The sequence below is a fragment of the Equus asinus genome, chromosome 8, assembly GCF_041296235.1.
Source record: "Equus asinus isolate D_3611 breed Donkey chromosome 8, EquAss-T2T_v2, whole genome shotgun sequence".
Lineage (NCBI taxonomy): Eukaryota > Metazoa > Chordata > Mammalia > Perissodactyla > Equidae > Equus > Equus asinus.
Window position 1 is genome coordinate 27,813,038 of NC_091797.1, and position 21,117 is coordinate 27,834,154.

At 55.1% G+C, this 21,117-nt stretch overlaps 1 protein-coding gene and 1 long non-coding RNA gene across 3 annotated transcripts; both read right to left on the minus strand.

Annotated features, from left to right (window-relative positions):
• Positions 1-4,057: 4,057 nt before the first annotated feature.
• Positions 4,058-12,190, minus strand: CDKN1A (cyclin dependent kinase inhibitor 1A). 2 transcript variants are annotated; one of them, XM_014830969.3, is made up of 3 exons: positions 12,064-12,190; positions 7,114-7,566; positions 4,058-5,776 (listed from the first exon to the last, which is right to left on the minus strand). In XM_014830969.3, the coding sequence occupies exons 2-3, from the start codon at positions 7,556-7,558 to the stop codon at positions 5,727-5,729; spliced, it is 495 nt and encodes a 164-aa protein (XP_014686455.1). In that variant the 5' UTR covers positions 7,559-7,566; positions 12,064-12,190; the 3' UTR covers positions 4,058-5,726. The 2 variants fall into 2 exon arrangements, with proteins under 2 accessions (XP_014686455.1, XP_014686456.1); XM_014830970.3 differs by having other exon boundaries at positions 7,114-7,569; positions 12,064-12,186.
• Positions 12,191-12,427: 237 nt separating this feature from the next.
• Positions 12,428-20,532, minus strand: LOC139045846 (uncharacterized). Its single transcript, XR_011505001.1, has 3 exons — positions 20,301-20,532; positions 18,889-19,013; positions 12,428-16,110 (listed from the first exon to the last, which is right to left on the minus strand). It is a non-coding gene; the product is annotated as an uncharacterized lncRNA (long non-coding RNA).
• Positions 20,533-21,117: the final 585 nt, after the last annotated feature.

Here is a 21,117-nt window from a genome sequence, read left to right on the forward strand (position 1 = left end):
CGGAGTGGAGTCTGGGGGCGGTGAGAGCCCGGCCGGCCTGCCCTCTGCACCAGCCCCGGGGGAGAAACCCGCCCCAGAGCCAACTGGCACAAGGTCAGCAGCAAGTGCTAGGAAAAGTCAGATCCAGAAAGTTTCCTTTTTGGAAACAGTGGAGCTAGTTTTAAAATCTCGTCTCGCCAGATTTAAAAACACTGAGCTCAGAAACTAAATTTTACAAGCACTGAGTTAATGAACAAGGATCAAAGACAGCCAGACGGTTTATGAATGGGAAAGTTTTCACACTCACGAATTTTCAATTCCCTAAAGATGCTTGACTTCACTTCATGGTTCAGTGCCCCTGAGGCAAGATGCGCTGTGCTGGGGTGCAGTGGTGGGAGCGGGGGGCTCAAACCAGGAGGCCTGGGTCCCCTGCCTCCAGCTGCCGGCTCCAAACCACCTCTAGATGGAGCTTAGGAGGCTGGCAGTCGTGCGGGGAACCAGGCAGGGAGCTTGCTCTGAAGTTGCATTTGTACAGCACACTTTACGTAAGATTGGGAAAACCTAGGTTACCTTAAAGACGCAGGAGATGGTCCAGCAGCCTCCTCTTCGCGCCCCCTTGTAGAGGCTGGGCGAGGCACTTCCCCTTTCTGGCTGATCAAAGAGGCGGTGTGACCTGGGTCACAAGCAGGGCAGCGTGGATATCCTGCTCCCCACCACTTCCTAGGGGCGTGACTTCAGGCACGGGGCTGAAGGGCTTGCTGCCTCAGCTTCTCATCTGTAAATAGAGGCCATACAAGGGCCCACCTCATAGGTTTGTTATAAGGATGAAATGCTATAAACCATAGGGAGCATTTGGAACGACGTTAGGCAGGTGATAATCAACGTGAGCCGTTGTTATTTTTGTGGTTGTTAAAAGAAAGGAAACTGAGTTAGAGAATCTCCAACTTCTCCATCCTACCGATGGGCAGATGGCCTGGTTCATGTGCCAGACTGACTGTCAAGCGATGTCAAGTGACCTGGGAGCTGGGATAGTATGGGATAGGGTCCAGGCTGGGGCCTAGGGTGGGGCTTGGGAGATAAGCGCTCGGATCAGGAAGGAGATTCAAGCCATGGTGAATCATTCATTCATTCAACAAACATTTATTGAACACCTACTATGTGCTGGGATACAGCAGCAACAAAATAGGCAAAGACCACCCCAGCCCCCGCTCCACTCTTCCACCTCCCCTTCCCCACCACCCCCTGCCATGGAACTCACATTCCTGTGCACCAGGTGGAAGCTACAGTGATTTCTGCCAACATACTCACCTGGGCAGTAGGCTGGCTGAAGGGTGGTTACAGCAGCCCTGCTGATGCCCCAGCCACGTTCCCGACAGCCTCTGTGTTCACCCGAAGATTTGGTAATTAGTTCCTGGCAGGGATGCAGCTTCTCACCTCAAATGAGAGAGTCCTGGTTTTCTCCAGCTCACGGGAACTTGCTCCGCCCGTGAGGAGCAGCCTGGGCTTGCAATGGATGGCGGTGGGAGTTAAGTACCCCAGAGGTAGCTAGGCAAGTGCCCCAGAGGGACAATTCTGGGGCACGTTCCACATGCTCTCCTCAGACCTCTAGTGGATTTAGGTCCCAGCTGCAACAGAAGAACTGCTCACCAACACCTTTATTGGCTTTTTCCTTTCCTTTCTCCCACTTGCCACTCTCCTTGGGCTTCCAGGAACCACCTCCCAAGTAAACCACCTGGGGAAAAGGGAACAACCAGATCTTTTGAGGTCGGTTGGATACAGAGTCTGAGTTTACACTGGTACCAGATGACCCCAAATACCATTATAACCCCCTCTTAGAGTAGGGGACACACGAGGCCAGGTGATGAATGGGTCCAATGGGTCTGTGGCTATTTCCTCATCCCTGAGTGCAAATTGGGATGGATTTACTCAGCAGTTGACAGAACTCTCACATTGGTTCCCTAATCTATGGGAAAGAGGACCAAGCAGAAGCCTTTAAAATTACTCCACTAGCCAAGATAGTAGGTCAGAAGCAATACTGCATCCCAGGTGGAACTGCAGAGACCAGAGCCACCTGCAAAGATGTAAAGGATGCAAGATGGTCCTCATCATGTCCCCATGCCATCCACCCCAGACTACTCCTGTGAAGGTGAAACGAAGCGTGGTGATCGATGGTTATCCACGTGGTGGCCCTAATTGCAGCCCTTATATCAGATATGGTATTGTTACTAGAATAGTCTACACGCCTCTGACTGTAAGAAGCTAATAATATAGCCAATACTTTCTTTCCAACCCATATCAGGAAAGGGGATCAACAGTGGGTCATGTTCGGAGGCCGACCCCGTGGCGGAGCGGCTAAGTTCTCATGCTCCGCTTCAGCGGCCCGGGTTTTCGCTGGTTCGGATCCCAGGCGAGCACATGCCACCATCTAGCAAGCTATGCTGAGGCAGCAGCCCACACAGCACAACCAGAGGCACTCACAACTAGGATATACAACTATGTACTGGGGGGCTTTGGGGAGAAGAAGAAGAACAAAAACAGATTGGCAACAGATGTTAGCTCAGGTGCCAATCTTAAAAAAAAAAAAAAAAAGTGGGTCATGTTGACATTCCCTACAAAAATTCTGAAACCCATCACGTTAGTTAAGTTTTCAGCAGTCAAATGAACTGGGGCATGATGGGATATTCCCTCTATGGGGAAGGACATACCGTGGACATCCTACCACCAAAAAGAGGCACAGCACTGGCAGGCCAATTTGGACTCTGGAGGCCGTTTACTAAACACTTCTCCAGCCCCTTTAATGGGTGACTCGGGAAGCTGCCATGTTTGAGCAGAGTCCAGAGAAAAGCTCTGCAACAGGTCCAGGATAGGGCACAGCGCTTGGGACTTATGACCCAGCATATCCCACGTACTAGGAACATCCACGGGAGATGAGCAGACAGTGTGGGGGGGTCTCTGAAAAGCCCCGATGGGAGAGTCTTATCTCAGACCACTAGGGCGCTGGAGCGAAGCCAAGCCCTGTACAGCAGGGAATTATTCAGCATTTCAAAAGTAGTTCTCACCCAAATGGCAGAATTGAGAGCAAATAAATGATTATTGTTTTCAGCCACTAAGTCTTGAGGTGATTAACTATAAATAGATCATCAGAACATGCATGTAACAGTACTTTGTTCTTTTTCAGGCTGTACGGTATTCCACTACATACATATATCACCATTTGCATATCTATTCTTCTGTTATGGACAGTTGGGTTGTTTCCGGTTTGGGTCTGGTAAGAATAATGCTGCTATAAACATGTCTTTTGCTGGAAATATGTACTCATTTCTCTTGAGAACAAACCTAGGTATGGCATCCCTGGGTCATGCAGTGGGCACGAGGGGAGGCATCTTTAGAAGCTATTGCTAAATGGTTTTTGCAAAGTCGTTGAAATATTTTATACTTCCACCAACAAGGTCTAAAAATTGCAGCTGCTCCATACCCTCGCCCACACATGGCATCGTCAGTTTTTTTTCATCTTAGTGGTTCTGGTAGGTACTCGGTGGTATCTTATTGTGGTTTTAATTTGCATTTACTTGATGACTAATGATGTCAAGCTATGATATATTCTTTACTAAAAAAGAACGCAACAAACCAAAATATTGACAGTTGGCGATCTTTGCAAAGCTGTGATGATTTCTTGTTTTTGTTTCCTTGTTTTTTTTTTTTTTTTTTTTTAAAGATTTTATTTTTTCCTTTTTCTCCCCAACACCCCCCGGCACATAGTTGTGTATCCTTCGTTGTGGGTTCCTCTAGCTGTGGCATGTGGGACGCCGCCTCAGCATGGTCCGATGACCAGTGCCATGTCCGCGCCCTGGATTCGAACCAACGAAACACTGGGCCGCCTGCAGCGGAGCGTGCGAACCCAACCACTCGGCCACGGGGCCAGCCCCTCCTTGTTCGTCTTTTTTGCCTCATGGTCTTTCTGTTTGCTTTCTGTGTTTAAATTTAGATGCTTAACTTTTAAAATTATAAAAACAATAAAAAAAACCCTCCACCTACTTGTTCTTATGAATGACGAAATATATTGACCACAACAATACTATTACAAGGAAAGTTATCACAAAATATTTATTGAGCACCTGCTGTATACCAGCACTGGGGGAGAGGCTGTAAAGGAGACAGAGCAGTACAGGACGTGGTCCCTGCCCTTGAGAGGCTTACAGTCTAGGTGGAGACGGGAGAACCAGGACACACGAGGAGCCAGGAGAAAACAGCCCAGGCCAGGATGTGACGGGAGCTGGAAGCTGTCTGGAGTCAGGGGCTCCATGTTCAGGGCCAGGAAAGACAATAGCGCCCAACTCCCGGGCCCAGAGTGGCCCACTGGTGTGCCCCAGCCACAGCCTCTCCTCCCGCCATCTTCAAACATCTGACTCCTTGTTCAGCTGCTTTTCAAAGTGCAACAACACGGGGGAGGGTGGGGCAGATGGGAAGGGCCTTGGATGAGGTCCAGGGGCTGAGGGCACCCTCTCCCTCCTAGAAAAATCTGCTTGCCCCCACACAAACCCCTAACACAGAGAGCTCCCCTCTCAAGGAGGCCTGTCCGACCACCCAGGACCCCTACCCTGCGAGCCAGGAGGAGCAGGCGGTCGCTGCCCGAGCTGCCTGAGGGAGAACTGGAGAGCCCTGCTTTGAGCACGGCCCTCCCTTCCAGTCCACCGAGCTGGGGGGACAGGCACCCCAGAGCTGCCATCCAGGGCTGAGAGGGTACTGGAGGGAAAGGACGGGGGGAGAGGGGAGGAGCAGAGGGGGAGGGGAGAGCCCAGCTTGAAAAGAGGCATCTGGGGGGCCAGCCCTGTAGTGCAGTGGTCGAGTCTGGCACACGCCACTTCAGCAGCCTGGGTTCACAGGTTTGGATCCCAACTGTGGACCTACACTACCTTTCAGCCATGCTGTTGCGGTGACCCACATACAAAGTGGAGGAAGATTAGCACAGATGTTAGGTCAGGGCGAATCTTCCTCAAACAGAAAAAAAAAAAGAGGGGCACCTGGGCTCCTCGAAAAGTGCAGAGGAAGCCAACAGGGTAGAGGCCCAACACTGAGGCTGGCTACCCTGTGGGCGGCAGAGGGGTGGGCGGGGAGGCGGGGTGGCTTGCTACGGGACCCTACCTACCCCAGGCTTCACAGGACAGAGTGGGGGGTCAGGGGCCAGGAGGGTGCCAAGTCCCCAGCCATGTCCTAGGCTGTGCCCACTTCAAGGTCACCCTGCCCACCTTAGAGGAGGCGAGGGCGCTCCAAAGTCTTGATGACTCCCCCACTCTGCTGGGCCCCCTTCAAAGTGCTATCTGTCTACTTCTCAAATTGTAAGGAATTCAGATCTGAGGATGCAGGAAAGGGGCAGAACCTTATAAAGCCCAGGAGATAGTGAGCCGAGGGAGCCAGGCCCCTCTGGAGAGCAGCCCCCAGCGGCTGAGGGTCATGCCAGCCCCGCCTGACTTGGGGAGAGAGGAAACGGAGAGCAGAGGATGAGGGGGTTTTAAATAATTGCATAATAAAAATACCTAGCCCTCTAATCAGCCTATCATTCTGCTGTCTAATGTTTTTTTAAATAATTAGAATGCCAGAGGCTGGGGTCGGGGGTGGCAAGCAGAGTATGTACATGGGGGGGAATTTAAGTTAAAACACAAATAATAATTAAGACACACAAACTGAAGGACCAAGGCCAAAGATGGGGCAGGGGCCCACGGGAGCCCCATGCTTCCAGGAGCGCAAGGTTAGGGCTTCCTCTTGGAGAAGATCCGGCGGCGTTTGGAGTGGTAGAAATCTGGGGAGAGAGAACAGAAGTCAGCCAGGCCGGGGGGAGAAAGGTACAACAGAGCCACTCAGCCAGCCAGGGACCCCACCCTAAGGCCAAAGGGACATGTCGCCAAGCACAGGGACAGCTCTGGCCACTTCCACCCTGTCTCCCAGGGGGCGTTTACGGAGCCTCCTGCCAGCTTCACAGATGTGACTGATGATGGGACCTCCATCCCAGGCTGGCTCCAAGCCACACTCCCCAGGACAGGAGCCACTAGCCCTGCAAGCTTATTTAACTTTACAGAAACCAAATAAAAGGGAAAATTCAGTTCCTCAGTTGCACTTGCCACACGTCAGGCGCTCAACGGCTGACGGGGTCGTGGCCCCGGACGTGCATTATTGCCGAGCTCGACTGGACCACGCTGTTCTAGGAGTTCCCTTAGATACTCCGTGAAAGTGTTCTGCTCAGTGCCTGGGCCGTGGAAATGTTAGTTATTATTATCATCATCACTACTGTTCGCTCTCACTCAGCTGCAGATTTGCAGTGGGGTCCTGGCTGCATCTCTGAGCCTCAGTTTCCTCATCCAAACAACGGGGACAACGCCAGGGTGATGCTCTAAGGATTCATAAAATGCTCTCTGTGAAGACTTTGGCCCAGGGCCCGGCAGAGCAACGCTCGAACGTCAGCATCACTCATTCGCCATTGGTCAAGCACCTGCTATGTGCCAGACGCCATCCTAGGTGCCAGGGATTCAGCAACGAACAAGAGAGATACACACCCCTTTCTGATGGAGATAAGACCCTACTGGGGACATGGACAATATCAAGATAAGGAGGGAGCTGTTCATAGTAAAAAAGTGCCAGAGAGAACAAAATCGGCAGGGAAGGGGGGCGGGGCGTGTGTGCGTGTGTGTGTGTGTGTGTGTGTGTGTCTGTGTGTGTGTGTGATGGGAAGGGGAGTTAAGACGGGACAGGACAGTCAGGAAATTACTGTTATTCGTTTTCTCTCCACTGCAAATTCACTGTGGGACCTTAGGCAAATCACTCCAGCTCTCTGAGCCTTGTTTCCTTGCCTATAAAAGGGGGGCAAGAATGTCCTTTGGTACAGGATTGCTATGAGGACTAAACAAAATCCACTTAGAAACTTAGCAAAGGGCCTGGCATATAATGAATGTTCCCAATAAATGCTTGCTAGTTGGTCTTGACTGCAGGCTTGCTGTGTGACCCCAGGCAAATCGCTTCCCCTCTCTGGGCCTGTTTCCCCCTCTGCCTGATGAGCAAGCTGGACCAGAGAGGTTAGCCCCTGCACCATGAATTCTGAGAGCCTTGGTCCCTTGCAGTGTCCTTCCCTGCACCTGTCCTCACCTGTCATGATGGTCTGCCGCCGTTTTCGGCCCTGAGAGGTGCCAGGCTCCCCCGGGGACCCCTCAGGCCGCTCAGGGGGGTGAGGCAGGAGGGTACAGGACAGCGACAGGTCCACGTGGTCCTCCTCGGCTGTCCCCTGCAGCAGGGCAGGCGACGTGCTGGGCCGCTTGCCCCCTCTCAGGTCGTCCCGGCTCCCCCGGGGCCCCGGGGACAGGTAGAGCTTGGGCAGGCCGAGGCCCCGCACGCGCTCCCAGGCGAAGTCGCCCTCCAGCGGTGTCTCGGTGACAAAATCGAAGTTCCATCGCTCCCGGGCCTCCTGTGCGCAGCTGGCCATCAGCGCGTCACAGTCTCGGCGCAGCTGCTCGCCGTCCACCGGGCCGAAGAGGCGGCGGCAGGCCTTGCTGCCACGCGGGATCGGACGAGCATCCCTGGCCGGCTCCGACATGGCGCCTGCTGCTGAGACACAGGGGACCCAGGTCACTCGGGAAACTGGACCCTCCCTCCCCAGGCCGGGCTTTTCCGTGCGACCTCAGGTGAGGTCCTCCCAGGAGAGCATGATCACAGGGTCTCAGGTGAGGTCCTCCCAGGAGAGCATGATCACAGGGTCTCAGGTGAGGTCCTCCCAGGAGAGCATGATCACAGGGTCTCAGGTGAGGTCCTCCCAGGAGAGCATGATCACAGGGTCTCAGGTGAGGTCCTCCCAGGAGAGCATGATCACAGGGTCTCAGGTGAGGTCCTCCCAGGAGAGCATGATCACAGGGTCTCAGGTGAGGTCCTCCCAGGAGAGCATGATCACAGGGTCTCTCCGGCTCTTTCCAGCTGATTTCCCATCATCTCCTCCCCACAGGCTCCCCCCTCCCCAGAGACACTGGGCAGGGGCAGAGTTCAGCCAGCCTGGCACCCCAAGGTCACTGAGGAAGCTGAAGGGCAAGCTGTGTCAACAAAGGCAAGGCTACTGCGACAGCAGGATCAGGGGCCTGTTTGTTTGCCGGTCTTATCAGCTAAAATCAATTTGTTTGCGACCGAGGTGTCCCTCCTGGGTGTGAATGCCCCAAGCTCGTAGGTGTGAATTGCCAGGCTCCAGCAGTTCCCCAGCCCCAGCCCTGGCCAGCAGGTCAGTTCCCAAATGAACGGACAGGCTGACAGGTCCTCCAGCCACCTGATGCCCATGTGGGGTGACCCTGCTCTGCATCTCAAAAGTACCCAGACTTTGGGGCAAAAAACACCTGGGTTCTATTCCTAGTTCTGCCACTTAAAAAGCCACTTAATGTCTCTGGGCCTCAGTTTCCTCATCTGTAAAGCAGGGTTGTGTGAAGGTTTAAAGAGCGTGGGTGAGGAAGCAAGCTCAAGCCATCGTTGGGGCGTCCCTCCAAGCAAGGTGGATGGAAGAGTTGAGAGGCTGTGTCTTGTGAGCTCTGCCTGGATTGGAACCCAGGCTCTGCTGGGTGACCCTGGAGAAAGGGCTTAACTTCTCTGGGCTCTATTTTCCATAACCGTAAAATGGAGACAGGAAGAGCGAATGTCTCAGAGGACAGATGTGAGCACCGACTGAGCTAATGGCGTTAACGTGCCTGGAGGGGCCCCTGGTTTACAGAAGTCCTGGGAAAACACAGGCGGCAGAACTCCGCCTTCAGTTCCGGCTGGGCCTCCTCCCCAGCACTCCCGGGGCCTCCTCCCCAGCACTCCCGGGGCCTCCTCCCCAGCACTCCCGGGGCCACCACCCTCCTCAGAAAGCAGCTGACAGGTGCTGGGGGCCGAGGGCCTTTCCCAAGGATGTCATCAGGCGGCGGCCTGGGGGTGAGGAGGAGCTGGGTGGGGCAGGGCAGGGCCACGATTTCTCCCAGGCTGGGCCACATCCTGCCAGGCACATCAGGTGACAGACGTCTAGACAACCTCAAAGCCCCTGCCCGTGTGCCTGCATCCAAGTTTTGCAGGGGAAGAAAATGAAAGGCATCCGGTTTGCCCGGTTCCTCCCCTCCCACCTCAGGAGAGGGAGGGGAGCGTGCCCACGAGCGAGGCTGGCACCCACCTGCCCTGCTCTGGCCTGGCTCCCCCTTAGCAAGGACTGGGTTTTCCTGGGGACAAGTCCGGATTTGCGGGCTCTGACGGGGAAAGCTGTGCTGAGTGGCCTCCTGGGGCAGGAAGCCCTGGCCCCGAGCCACACCTACCCTCCCCACTCCACCTCGCACACTGAGTGGAGCCCATGGTCTCAGCTGACAGGGAGCACAGGCACCAGGTGACCTTACACCAAGTTTAAGGGCCAGGAGTTCAAACAGATATGAGACTTGTCCCCAAGCCACACAGCTCAAAAGGCCAAAGGCCACTGCTTCATGGAGGGGTCACCCAGTACAGTGGGCAGAGCCCTAAAATAACCTTTGTCCACTCTCTTCAGGGCGAGGGTTGATATTTACTTATGTATTTTTATGTGCCAAGGGCTGTTCTAAGAAGTTTACAAATATGAATTTTCCTAAAAAGTGGGTATACTCGTTCTTTTTTACAGAAGAGGTAACCAAGGCTCAGAGAAGTTACGTAATTTGCCCAAGGTCACACAGCTCGCAAGTGGCACAGCCAGGATTTGAAGCCAGGCCTATTTGCCCTGGGTTCTGTGCTCTGGTGTTGAGCCCGACACACTCTCTAACTTCGTGGTTTCTTAACCAGAGAGGCCCAGCAGAATCACTTGGGAAGCTTTTTCAAAATATAGATTGATAGGCCCCTCCGTCCCCAGACCAACTTAATTCAAATTCAAGAGAATTTAAATAAGCCTTCGGCAGCTCCCCAGATGGGCGCTCTCGGGGTGCCCGCCAAGAGAGGACACACAGGGTGGGTGACATGGACACTGTGGGTCTCAGTGCCTCATGTGTCTGGGACATTCTCCGGGAGCTGGTTATTCCAGGGGACCGGCCTCCAGGCAGGGGCCCTCTCTCCTTGCACGACCTCCTCTCTTGCGGCTCTCATAGGCCCCCCATCAAAATCTGCTCTCGCGCCCACTGCCAGAACTGCCAGCTCAGAGCAAACTCAGAAACACAAAGATGTTTCACAAACAAGTCACTGAGAGTGGCTTCCTTTGTAGGCCTCTGTGCCTCAGACGCCAAGCATATTTTAACCCCCAAGGAAGCAGCGAGCCCTCGGCGGACACCGTGGAGCCAGTGGGGTCCTCTCGGCAGGGCGCGGGGCGGCTTGTGGGCGCTCGCGCCGGCCGCCAGGGGGCGCCGGTCTCCAGGAAATCGCGCGCAGGGCGGAGGCGCGCGGGCCGGGCCGGGGACAGGGGCAGGGAGTCGCGATGAGTCAGTTTCCTGTAAAGCGCCCGCCCGCCAAAACTTCGCTTCCACTCCGGCTGCGCGTCACCCCGGGTGGGGAGGGGGAGAGCGGGAGGGGGCCTGGGGGCCGCGAACACGTCACGCTGAGCCAGCCCGGCTCCCGAAACCCCCGCCACGGTTGGGTAACCGCGCGCTCTCGCGCCGTCTCCGTGACACGCACACACGCGCGCGCGCACACACACCCCCCGCACGCACAGGCGCGCAGGGATCTGGTCCCTCCACCTTATCTCCACGCCCAAAGCACGGGATGAGTCAGACCCCTGGAAAATAAAAATAGACGGGAGCAAGGAAAACAAAACCGCTCGAAAGTCCTCCCCGAAACGCGACGTGGAGGGAGGGGAGGATCGGGGGAGCTGCCCGGGCGCCCTGAAGTGCCAAACCAGTTCCAAGATTTTCTCCCCCGCGAGCAGGGCGCCGGGGTCCCCCGAGGCCCGTGGCCGGGCGGACGCGCTGTGGTCCGCGCTGGGCAGCCGCGCCCGAAGGGCGACTCCCCCTCCTGCTCCGGCCAGTCCAGCCGCCCTCGGAGGGGGAATCTCCACCAGGGTGGGGGCGCCCGGGCCGGGTACGCAGCCCACAGAGGCCCCGAGCAGCGTCGCGCCCCCTGAAGCCCCACCCCTCAAAGATACGACCCCTCCCCCCTCCCGGCCCAGCGGGGGCTGCGCGCCCCGGAGTCCATCGGCGACCCCAGCGCAGGCCCGGCCCGGGGCTCCCGGGGGCGGGAGAGAGGTAGGCGGACTACTGCGCTGACCGGCGGGCGCGAGCCCACTCAGCGCGGGGCCGCGGCTCCCGGTGTCCGAGGGCGCGCCACGGGGCGGGGACCGGACACCCGGTCCTGGACCTCCCGGTGTCCGGGCTTCCCTGGGAACACTCTGTGCCAGCCAGATAGGTCACTGTGTCTATGGGGGAACAAGGCGCGGAGGGGCAGGGAAGGCGACTTCTGGGTCGCCACTGTCCCCGAGCCCGGGCGGGGTTCTGACCTCACTCGGCCCGTTCCCTGGGGTCCCCTTGTCACCGTGAGTCACCTCCTCGCTTGCCCTTAAGGGACGTGTCTCGACACGTTCCCAAGGGCCGGGGACACAGCCCGCGCTGACCTCAGCACCCAGGCGGGTGGCGGACACGGCGGCGTCGAGGACCCAGACCTCAGGGGGCCGGGCCGGGGCGGCACCGATCGGGTCCGAGAGCCGCCCGGGAGCGGCTCCCGGATGAACCTGCTCGGCCCGGCGCTCCCCGCCCCTCCCGGACCCTCGGCGGACCAGGGTGTCCTGCCCGCGCCGCGGGCGGGCGCGAGGGGGACCTGGGCGCAACGGCGCGGGCGGAGAGCTCCGGGGGCGGAGGGCCCACGCTTTCCCTCGGCCCGGCTGGGTTTCAAGGGGACGCGAGCGTGGCAGGGGTCCCTCGTTCTGTGCTCCCCGCCCGACACATCCCGATGCCATCACACGCGCGCTTACAGACACCCGTGTGCGCAAAACCGAGACCCACGCGCAGACCCACGCGCGTCATTCACCTGCGAACCTGGCACACACCCCCGGACACACGCGTCCCCGCGGACGCACACACACGGACACGCCGCCACGCTCCGCTGGGCTCCCAGCCGCCCCCCTGGGGTCCGCTCCAGCCCCCACGGCTCCCTCACCTCCTCTCAGGGTCTCGGGGTCTCCGTGAATCCGCGCCCGGCTGGGTCCTCCGAGCCACCGACCGCGGCCGCCGCTCACACCTCCGCTGGCGCCGCCGGCGCAGCCCCAATAAAAAGGCCTGGCTCCGCCCCCCGCGCCCGGCCCGCCCCGGCCGGCGGCCGCTCCCCCTGGCCGCGCTCCACCGGCTCGGCGCGCGGGTGCCACCGGCGCGTGCTGCCGCCCCCCCACCGCGCCTGGGTGTGCGCTTGACACACTTCCCCACGGACCAAGCCACAAATCTGGGGTTTTTTCAGTTGGGGAGTGAGTTGGCGCTCCCCAGGAAGGGATGTCCTTGCTAGGATGTGCCCTTCTCTGGACCGCTGCGGACCGACTGTGAGCAAGGATTTACCCAAAGCAGCTGAAAAGACCAGGGGTGACTTTCATAAATGAAAATCCTTAAATAATAAAAATGATGCGTCTCACTTTGCCTTTCCCAGAAAAGCCCCACTAGACCAGCGCTGTTCCCACGGATCCGTCCCCAGACAAGCTCTCCCCCCAAGCAGCTGGGGCGCGCAGACAGCCGCGCAAAGCATCGTGGAGGCCTGAACCGGATTCAATCCGCTTTATTTCACCGACGGGGAAACTGAGGCCCTCAGAACTAAAGGGATGCAAGGTTATTGCTTGTCAAATGCCTCACAAAAAAGAGGGAATTGGGGACAGTTCCCAGAAAGGGCCAATGTGGTCTCCAGGGGAAATGGGACATTGAACCAAGCTCTTGCTGCCTCCTCCTGCCCACACCCAGCTCTGTCTCACCTCGACAGATGAAACCTCTGTGACTGCATTTGATGTGACTGTGATTTGATTTGATAGCTGGGAAGGAGAGAAGGATCTGATGAGCTAGCTCCTGAATATTCCCCACACAGCCCACATACACTGCTGGGGAAACTGAGGCTCAGAGAAGTTTATTGACCTGACTCAGGTCACACAGCAAATAAATGGCTATGGTTGGCACAGAGGGCTTTTGCCTCTCACCCAGAGCCCTCTGCTTCTTGCCTTTTCTATTTCAGTGGCTCTAGAAACACGAGAACGGGGGACACAGCCAGCACCCCTCATTTCCAGGCAGCTTGCTGAGGTGACATTGACGAAGGACAATTCTGGAAATGCCCACTGGTGCTCTTGACAGACACAGAGGCCAGTGAAGCGCCCATCAGCTCCTGCCTACCTCCACACCCCCTGCCCCCAGTGCCCCCGACCTTTGCCTCCTTCCTTTACCCAAAACATTTGCAGTTTCTGCTCTTAAAAAATTGCAGAGAGCAGAGCGTTAATCTGAACAGAATTCCCACTAGAAAACAGACTTGAGGCTTGGAGCGGCTGCAATTGCTGACATCGAGGGCCATGGGGTGTCTGAAACCTCTGCCCAGACATGCCCGGTCTCCTTCCACTAACGCAGCTGACCTCGAGCACAGGCTCCTCCGTTACTGCGGGGATGCAGCCGGGGGAGGGCAGGAGGGCACAGCACCTGACCCCAGCATGCCTCATGTTGGAGTCTGCTGGGATTGCAGCCCGACCTCAGGAGGGCCTCAAAAAGGCCAGGACCCCCGGAGCAGCCCCTCCTCCCCAGCTCCTTTCTCCACCCCAACACACACATACCCACACCACCCAAAGGCTGGGTTGTCAAATGTCCAGCAGCACAGGCATCTCCTCCTCCTGCCTTGAATCCCCTTGGCTTTCAGGCGTTTCAAATAGACTTGACATTGTCTGTCTGTTTATTTTGGGAAAAAAAAATTTTTAAGGAAAGCTTGTATTGAATTACTTAAAGTTTTGTGGTACTGAGCTTCACAATGAAATAATTCTTTTTGTTGTTGTTGTTGGGAAGTGAGAGGGTTTTTTTTTTTATATAACTTCTAGCTAAATGCCACCACCACAACAGAATTCAACAAATATTTATTATGCACCTACTAAGTGCCTAATACTTCAGTACTTTAAGAAACAACTTTCTGGGGCCGGCCAGGTGGCACAGCAGTTAAGTGCACACGTTCTGTTTCGGTGGCCCGGGGTTCGCCGGTTTGAATCCTGGGTTCGGACATGGTACCGCTTGGCACACCATGCTGTGGTAGGTGTCCCACATATAAAGTAGAGGAAGATGGGCAAAGATGTGAGCTCAGGGCCAGTCTTCCTCAGCAAAAAGAGGAGGATTGGCAGCAGTTAGTTCAGGGCTAATCTTCCTCAAAAAAAGACAAAAACAAAAACACTTTCCAACCATACATACACTTGAATGTGTAGTTAGGCATGCCCTTAAGGAGGGCTCCTGCCTCAGGAGGAGGTCCTCCTGAAGGAAGGAAGGAGCAGGTTCTTTAAAGTCACACACAAGACACACACACACACACACACACACACACACGTGTGCACGGAACAGAGCCTTTCAGAGAAACTCAGACCAAGCTCTCCCTGGGGTCTCCCTGGGGTCTCTGGGGGGGGGGGGTCTTCTGTCTCCTACCACCCTCCTCTTCCCCCAAAGCAGGCTGCCCCGAGGACAAGCCCAGCCTCTTCTAAGTCTCAGGGCTCAGCATGTTGGGACATGTCCCCGAGGGCCGGAGAGCCAGTCAGGGCCCCAGCCTGCTGCCCGGGCATGCTCCCCAGGAAGCAGGCGGCTTAGGGATGGAGCGAGGCTCAGCCTGGGGGACCAGAGGGGCCAGGTCAGCCCCACCCAGGAGGGAGCTGATGATGGAAAGGAAAGAGGGAAAGTTTGAGCCTGAAGACAGAGGATGTGAGGAGGGCTCAGCGGTGGGTGCAGGAGTGCCTAGGAAGGGAGAGGAAGTGCTGGGAACAATGTCACCATTTCTCAGAAAAGTCCCTGGGGAGTCCCAAACAGTGGCAGTCAGCTTTAAGAGGAATTAGCCTTCACACAGGCTTCCAAGAATTGAGACCCCAGAAAAGAGGCAGAACAGAAATATTATTTTGTGACTAAGCAGAAGAAGCCTTTCTTGGGCCCGGCCCTGTGACTGAGTGGTTAAGGTTATGCACACCCCGCTTCGGCAGCCCAGATTTGTGGGTTCGGATCCCTGGTGCAGACCTACTCCACTCACCAGCCACGCTATGGAGGTATCCCCCAAAATGAAAAAAATAGAGGAAGATTGGTACAGATGTTAGCTCAGGGCTAATCTTCCTCAAGCAAAAAAAAGAGGATTGGCAATGGATGTTAACTCAGGGAGAATCTTCCTCAGCAGAACAAAAAAAGCTTTTTTTTGAGGAAGAATGAGATTGGGAGCCCGCATCCTGAACTTCTGGGGGCTTTACTCAGCCAGTACAAAGATCAGGACTGAGAATACCGTGAGGCAGAGAAATTTGTAACAGAATTTGTGCCACATAAACATTTCCAGCCTCCTTAAGCTTGAAATTTCACCATTAGAAATTCATTCCTTTGGCGTAAATTCTATTCCTCATTAAATAAGGTGATACAGGCAAAGTGCTTAGCACAGTGCCTGGCACATAGAAATTGCTCCATGAATGTTAGCTATTATTCTTGCTATGCAAACACCCCCAGGGAAGACATCCCTTGGAACTGAGTAATCATTTATACTTTAGTGGGTATCTTAGGTAGGTTTCCCAGAAAACACACTCTAAAGTACAGACTTGCTTGAAGGAGGCTTCTTGGGGAGGGCCTTTGCAATCAACCCCCGTGGGCATATAAAGGAAACTGGATTGGGCAGAGAGAGGAGTCGGGCTGTGATGGACGCTGGAGGCCCTAGAGAGGCCTCAGCTGACCCCACAGGGAGCTCTGGAGCTGCACTGGTCCTCCAGAGTTCCCTGGATTTAAGCGAGAGGGCTGGGCCTTTATACTCCTGCTTCCACCAGTCTTTTGGATGTGGCTGCCCCTGGGGTAGAGGGGGGAGTGACCTTGCCCAAAAGAGCTCCCTTATCTGAAGATGAGTCCTGAAGGAGGACTCAGCTGGAGCGTCAGCAGCCAACGTTCCCAACAGCCAGTGCGGAGAAGGAGTGCCCGGCTCCTGCAGGAACTCCTGGGCGGCACAGCACGGTGCGAATGAGTCGATCAGATCGTTTAGAGCCTAGAATGTGGTGAGGAAATGCCGTGAACACAGGCCACCTGAGGAGTGAAGGGCTCTCTGTGCCTGTGCACATACTGTTCCCCCTTCTTGGAATGAGTGTTCCTGACCATCCTACCCCACCTCTACTCCTTTCTCCACCTGCTGAACGCCCATTGATCCTTTGTGACCCAACCTACCTGACCCCTTGGGGGAAGGCCTTCTCGGGACCCCCTCTGGTTCCCAGAGCGCCTGCTGAGGGATCCACGCCACTGTGCTTTGCTGGCCTGCTGGGTTTACATGCCCACTACATCCTCTGAGCTGGGACCTGAGGGGATGAGCCCATATTTTATTCACTTATTTATTTGTACCTTTGAGGCCCGGCAGCCTCAGCTAGAGCTCGGTTATGGAAGGGCTCTCTTTGGTTCACAAGCTGAGGCGTTAGTGCCACTGCTTCTGGGCCCTCTCTTTTATTTATTCACTCATCTATTCACTCATTCATTCTTTAAAAATATAATAATATAATTAACACTCACTCCTCAACCCAAGAACTAGAACGTTACAGATCACTGACACCTCCCTGTGAGGTCCTCTACTATCCTGGCCCTTCCTCCCCCACCCCGAAGTAAACACCATCTCGAATTTTACGTTGAACTTTCCCTTGTTTTCAATAATTTTATCCCCTGTGGCAAAGACAGGATTGCTCACCCGTTTTCCCACGTGCTCTCCCACATTTCCCAGCCTTGCAGTCTAGATAGGGTCATGTGACTAGTTCTAGCTCATGAAATATGAGCACAAGTGACATTTGTCTCTTTCAGGCTGAGGCTGAGTGAAACTCTCCAGCATTGTCGTCCCCTGCAGCTGTGGCAAAAGGGAAGTCTCATGTCCCAGAGGGTCCCACCTCCACCCAGTGGCCCTGCGTCAGCCCGGGTTCCTGAATGTCTGTGTGGAGCAGAGCGTGTGGGATCTGTGTGTGAGAAAGAAGGAACCCTTGTGTGACGTCACTGAAACGTGGAGGATATTTGTTCTGCAGTATGACCTACCCAAGGTTGATCCGCATGGCTGGGAGGGAGGTTGAGGAAGCCTGTGACACCCAGGAAAGTACACCTCTGGGTAGTCACACGCTTTCGTAGTCATCTCCCCTGAAATACATCCGGCTTGTGACACTTTTAGCCAATAGAATGGGACAGCAGTAACCCTGTGCCCATTCCAGGCCTAAGCCTTGAGAAGGTCTAGCAACTTCTGCTTTTCCACTCCTGGGGGCCTTGAGCCCTGCTCTGAGGAGCTGGATTACTGTGAGACCACTGTGCTGCGAGCAGTCGTGGGAAGAGGCCATCCGAGATAACCCAGTCCCCCACTCCCAATAGCCCCGGCTGATCCCCTGGCCGACAGCCAGCATCAACGTGCCGGCGTGTGAGCCGGACCATTGTGAAAGCTGATCTTTCAGCCCCAGTTGAGGGTCCCCAGATGAAGCCACGTGGAGTAGAGACGAGCCCCTCCTGAGCCCCACTCAAATGGCAGAATTGTGAGCACACAAATGACTGGGGTTGCCCCTCTGTTTGAACACGGTTTGTTACGCAGCAAGGCATAACTAAAACAGGGCTCCATCCTCTTTACTGTTATTTAACATCCAGTAACCCCTTCTCCTGTCAAGGGCACTTGGTTATTTCCTGTTCTGTGTTACTATGCACAGGGCTACTGTGACGATTCCTTCCCGGGTCTCTGGGGCACCTGTGCGGGAGTTTCTCTGAATGTCCGCCCAGGGGGAGAACGGCTCACCGCCGTCCCGCCTCAAGGAAAGTGCATGGAGAAGCGCCCGCACCAGGTGTTTGGGCCTCGCCGTCGGTCTTTTTCAGGGTTATTGGAACAAGTATAAAGCCCGGAACACGTGTTGGGGATTATCATTGCTTGCATTTTTGTAGAGGACCAAAAAGGAATCCAAAGGAATGAAGCATTAATGGTGGAATTTCAGAGACTGTGACACCTGAGAGTAGACATGTGGTGGCAAAAGGAACTGCCCACAGACACAGAGTTAGTGCCCTGAGCTGGCCTTCAAAGCCCCCAAGACGCCCCTCATCCCAGGCCCTTTAGCTGGGAACAGCCTTCTGGATGATTCCAAAAGAGTAGGAATTATGCATTCCTTCACTTTTTTCTTCCCTCACAAACTGTCTTTAAGCGCCTCTCAAGAAAAACCCCCAGCATACGTGAACGTTCTGAGGGTCTTGGGTTTGGATCCTCTGATTTCAGAGGCATTATCCGCCTCCTCAGCCTCCCCACCCCGCCCTCCTCTATCCCGGACAGGTGGTTTGGACTCATATTACAGACGAGCAAGTGGGGGCTCCAGAAGGTGTGGGCCTTGGCCGAGGTGGCACAGGCAGGGACTCAGGGCAGACTCAAGGTTCTAGCTGTGGCCCCTCTGCTCCCCACCCCCGTCAGCTGCTTGTCCTTGTTTCTGCTTCCCTAGGATGGCTCTGAGCGTCACACATAGGCATAACGCCACCAGAGACGCTGTGGAATGCAACAGCTGCAACCCCTAAGCCCCAAATGCTGGTGGCCTCACTGGAGCCAAAATCAGAGGCCAGGTGGAGAGGATGCCTCTGCCTCCCCACCCTCGGTGGCTTCTGACAGCCCTGCACCTGCTGGGAGGGGTACTTGCTGGTGTCTCCTCTCGGGTACATGCAAACAGCTCGGGGAGGGACTTAGGGAGAAAAGTGGGGTATGTGTTAGGATGACACTAGCCATTGTAACAGACAAACTCTCAAATTTCAGTGACAACCCAACAGAAGTTTATTTCTCACTCACATGTGAGTACGGTTGAGGTGTTCTGGTTGGTGAGGGGCAGACCTCCATGCTCTGACTCAGGGACTCAGGCGCCTTCCGTCCTGAGGCTGCACCAGATCCTAGGGCCCTAGGAGCTCTGCTTCCAGCTGGAGGAAAGAGAAGGAAGAGCATAAAGAAGGCACATGAATTTCTTCACACCCGGCTCAGAGGTGACCCGCATCATTGCCTATCCACATTCCGTTAGTGAGAACTTGTCATGTGTCCCCACCTGGATGCGAGAGTCCAGGCACAGATTTGTGGTGACCTACTGGCTGTCTGTCCCAGCAGGGGAGGGAGGGAGATGAGACCCCGTTCACCTCCCTACTCTCCCTACAAGGGCTCTTCCCGCCCAGTCTCTGGACCTGGCCACAAGAACAGTGCCACCCCTGAGCTGCATGAGCTTGGGCCTCAACATCTTCGTCTATAAAATGGGTGCTCTCAGGCCTAGGATCTTACAACCTTCCTGAGAGGTTAAAAAAAAATGAGGGAGATGTGATGTCCCCAGTTCCCAAAGAAGGAAACGAGGACACAAAGAGACAGTGTGACTTTCCTAAAGTCACACAGCAGGACCCAATTTCCCCTTTCTGATACACAAGCTTGTTTTGTTTTGTTTTGTTTTTACTAGCCAACATCAAAGTCTGCCTGGAAGTCTTGGGGCTGAAATGCAGGAAAATCCCTTACTCAGCAAATCCGTCTGAAAACGGCCTGGGGGCCCAGGAGGATGACTAAGAAAAGGCGGCCTCTTTTTGTTGACCAAAATGCAGATACAGAGACTGACAGGGTCTGGACAGGGTGCATGGGACCCATCCCTGACTGGGTGGAGGGAGGGGGCTGGCTCTGGTGAGACTGCGGGGAGGGCGTCGTCCTCCTTTGTCTCCTGGCAGCTGCCTGAACTCCCTGCTAGAGCTTCCTCCCTCCAGCTCAGTGATTCTCAACACAGGGAGGGGAAGGAGAGGAAAACCCTTTTGAAAAACTGCTCAGGTCCAACATGCATGTGGCCTCTCTCTGGAAGAAGACACAAGAATCAATGACAGTGGTGGTCTCTGGGGAGAGAAGCAGGTCCACCGTCTTGCCCACCTCCAAGGGCACCATTAGCAGCATCCGAGTCTGGGGGAACAGCGCCCCCTGGAGTTGTGCTGTGCACAGTCCGCCTCTCAGGGTGCAAGGCCTCATCATATATTTTTTTAAATAGTTAATACTATCTCAGATAATAATTAACACAATTTAAAAACACATTCTAATTTCTGACCCTATCTGACCCTACTGAATTAAAATTGAGTGAGGGTCAGACAGCTATGCAAGTGTACGGGTCTTTTGAAAAACCTCCCCAGGTAATGGAAACCTCCCCAGCCGCCAGCCTCAGGCTCTGTCCATCCCCAGGGCCCCGTTCTCACCTCTAGAAGCTCCCAGCAGACCCTTCCATCTCAGGAGAATGAGAGAACTAAGAATAGATTCTGTCACCAAGTGGGGATGGGGAAAGGGAGGAGGGAGCCAGGATTTGGGGAAGGGGGGTTGGGAGCTCAAGGCTGAGGCAGCAGAAGCCCAGCTGTGCCTGGTGGGCAGTTGGGTCCCCCACACCCCTCAGCCCTGAAACACCCCGCTTCCATCCCGCCCTCTCCCCGCCCCAGTGCGTCGCCTCAGCATCTCTGGCCAGCACCGTTCAGGCCTGGCCTTGCCCGGGCTTGCCTTCCATTGCATCATCCTCTGGCCTTGCTGGGTGCCCGGGGAGCAAGCCGCCCACTCACCGCTGGATAAAACCAGCTAATTATATCACCCGGAGACCCAGGGTGGGAGCATGTGGGCATTTTTCAGCTGACCCAGCCTGTTTCTACTCGCTATGCATGATTGTTCTTGATTTTTCAAAATAATAATAACAATTACCAACCAGGAAAAAAATCGCCTGGAGCTGGGGAGCACGCTGCTGAAGCCAGGGGTCCACCTGCCGCTCCCGGAGAGACCTACCTGGCACTCGGTCTAGGAAACTCAAACAAATCTCTTGACCCCCCAAATCAGGGCTCAATAAATGAAGCGGCTCTGAGGACAGGATACGCTGAAATCAGCAGACTCAGAAAGACAAATAATTGCTTTGACAGCATCAGTAACAGCAGCACAGTAACTTATTTTTTCAAAAATCTTTAAAATTCTATTTGTAGTTTAGTCAAAAGGGCAGAGTTGTGTTTTTCCATAATTTCCTGTATTTATTTTTTGCAG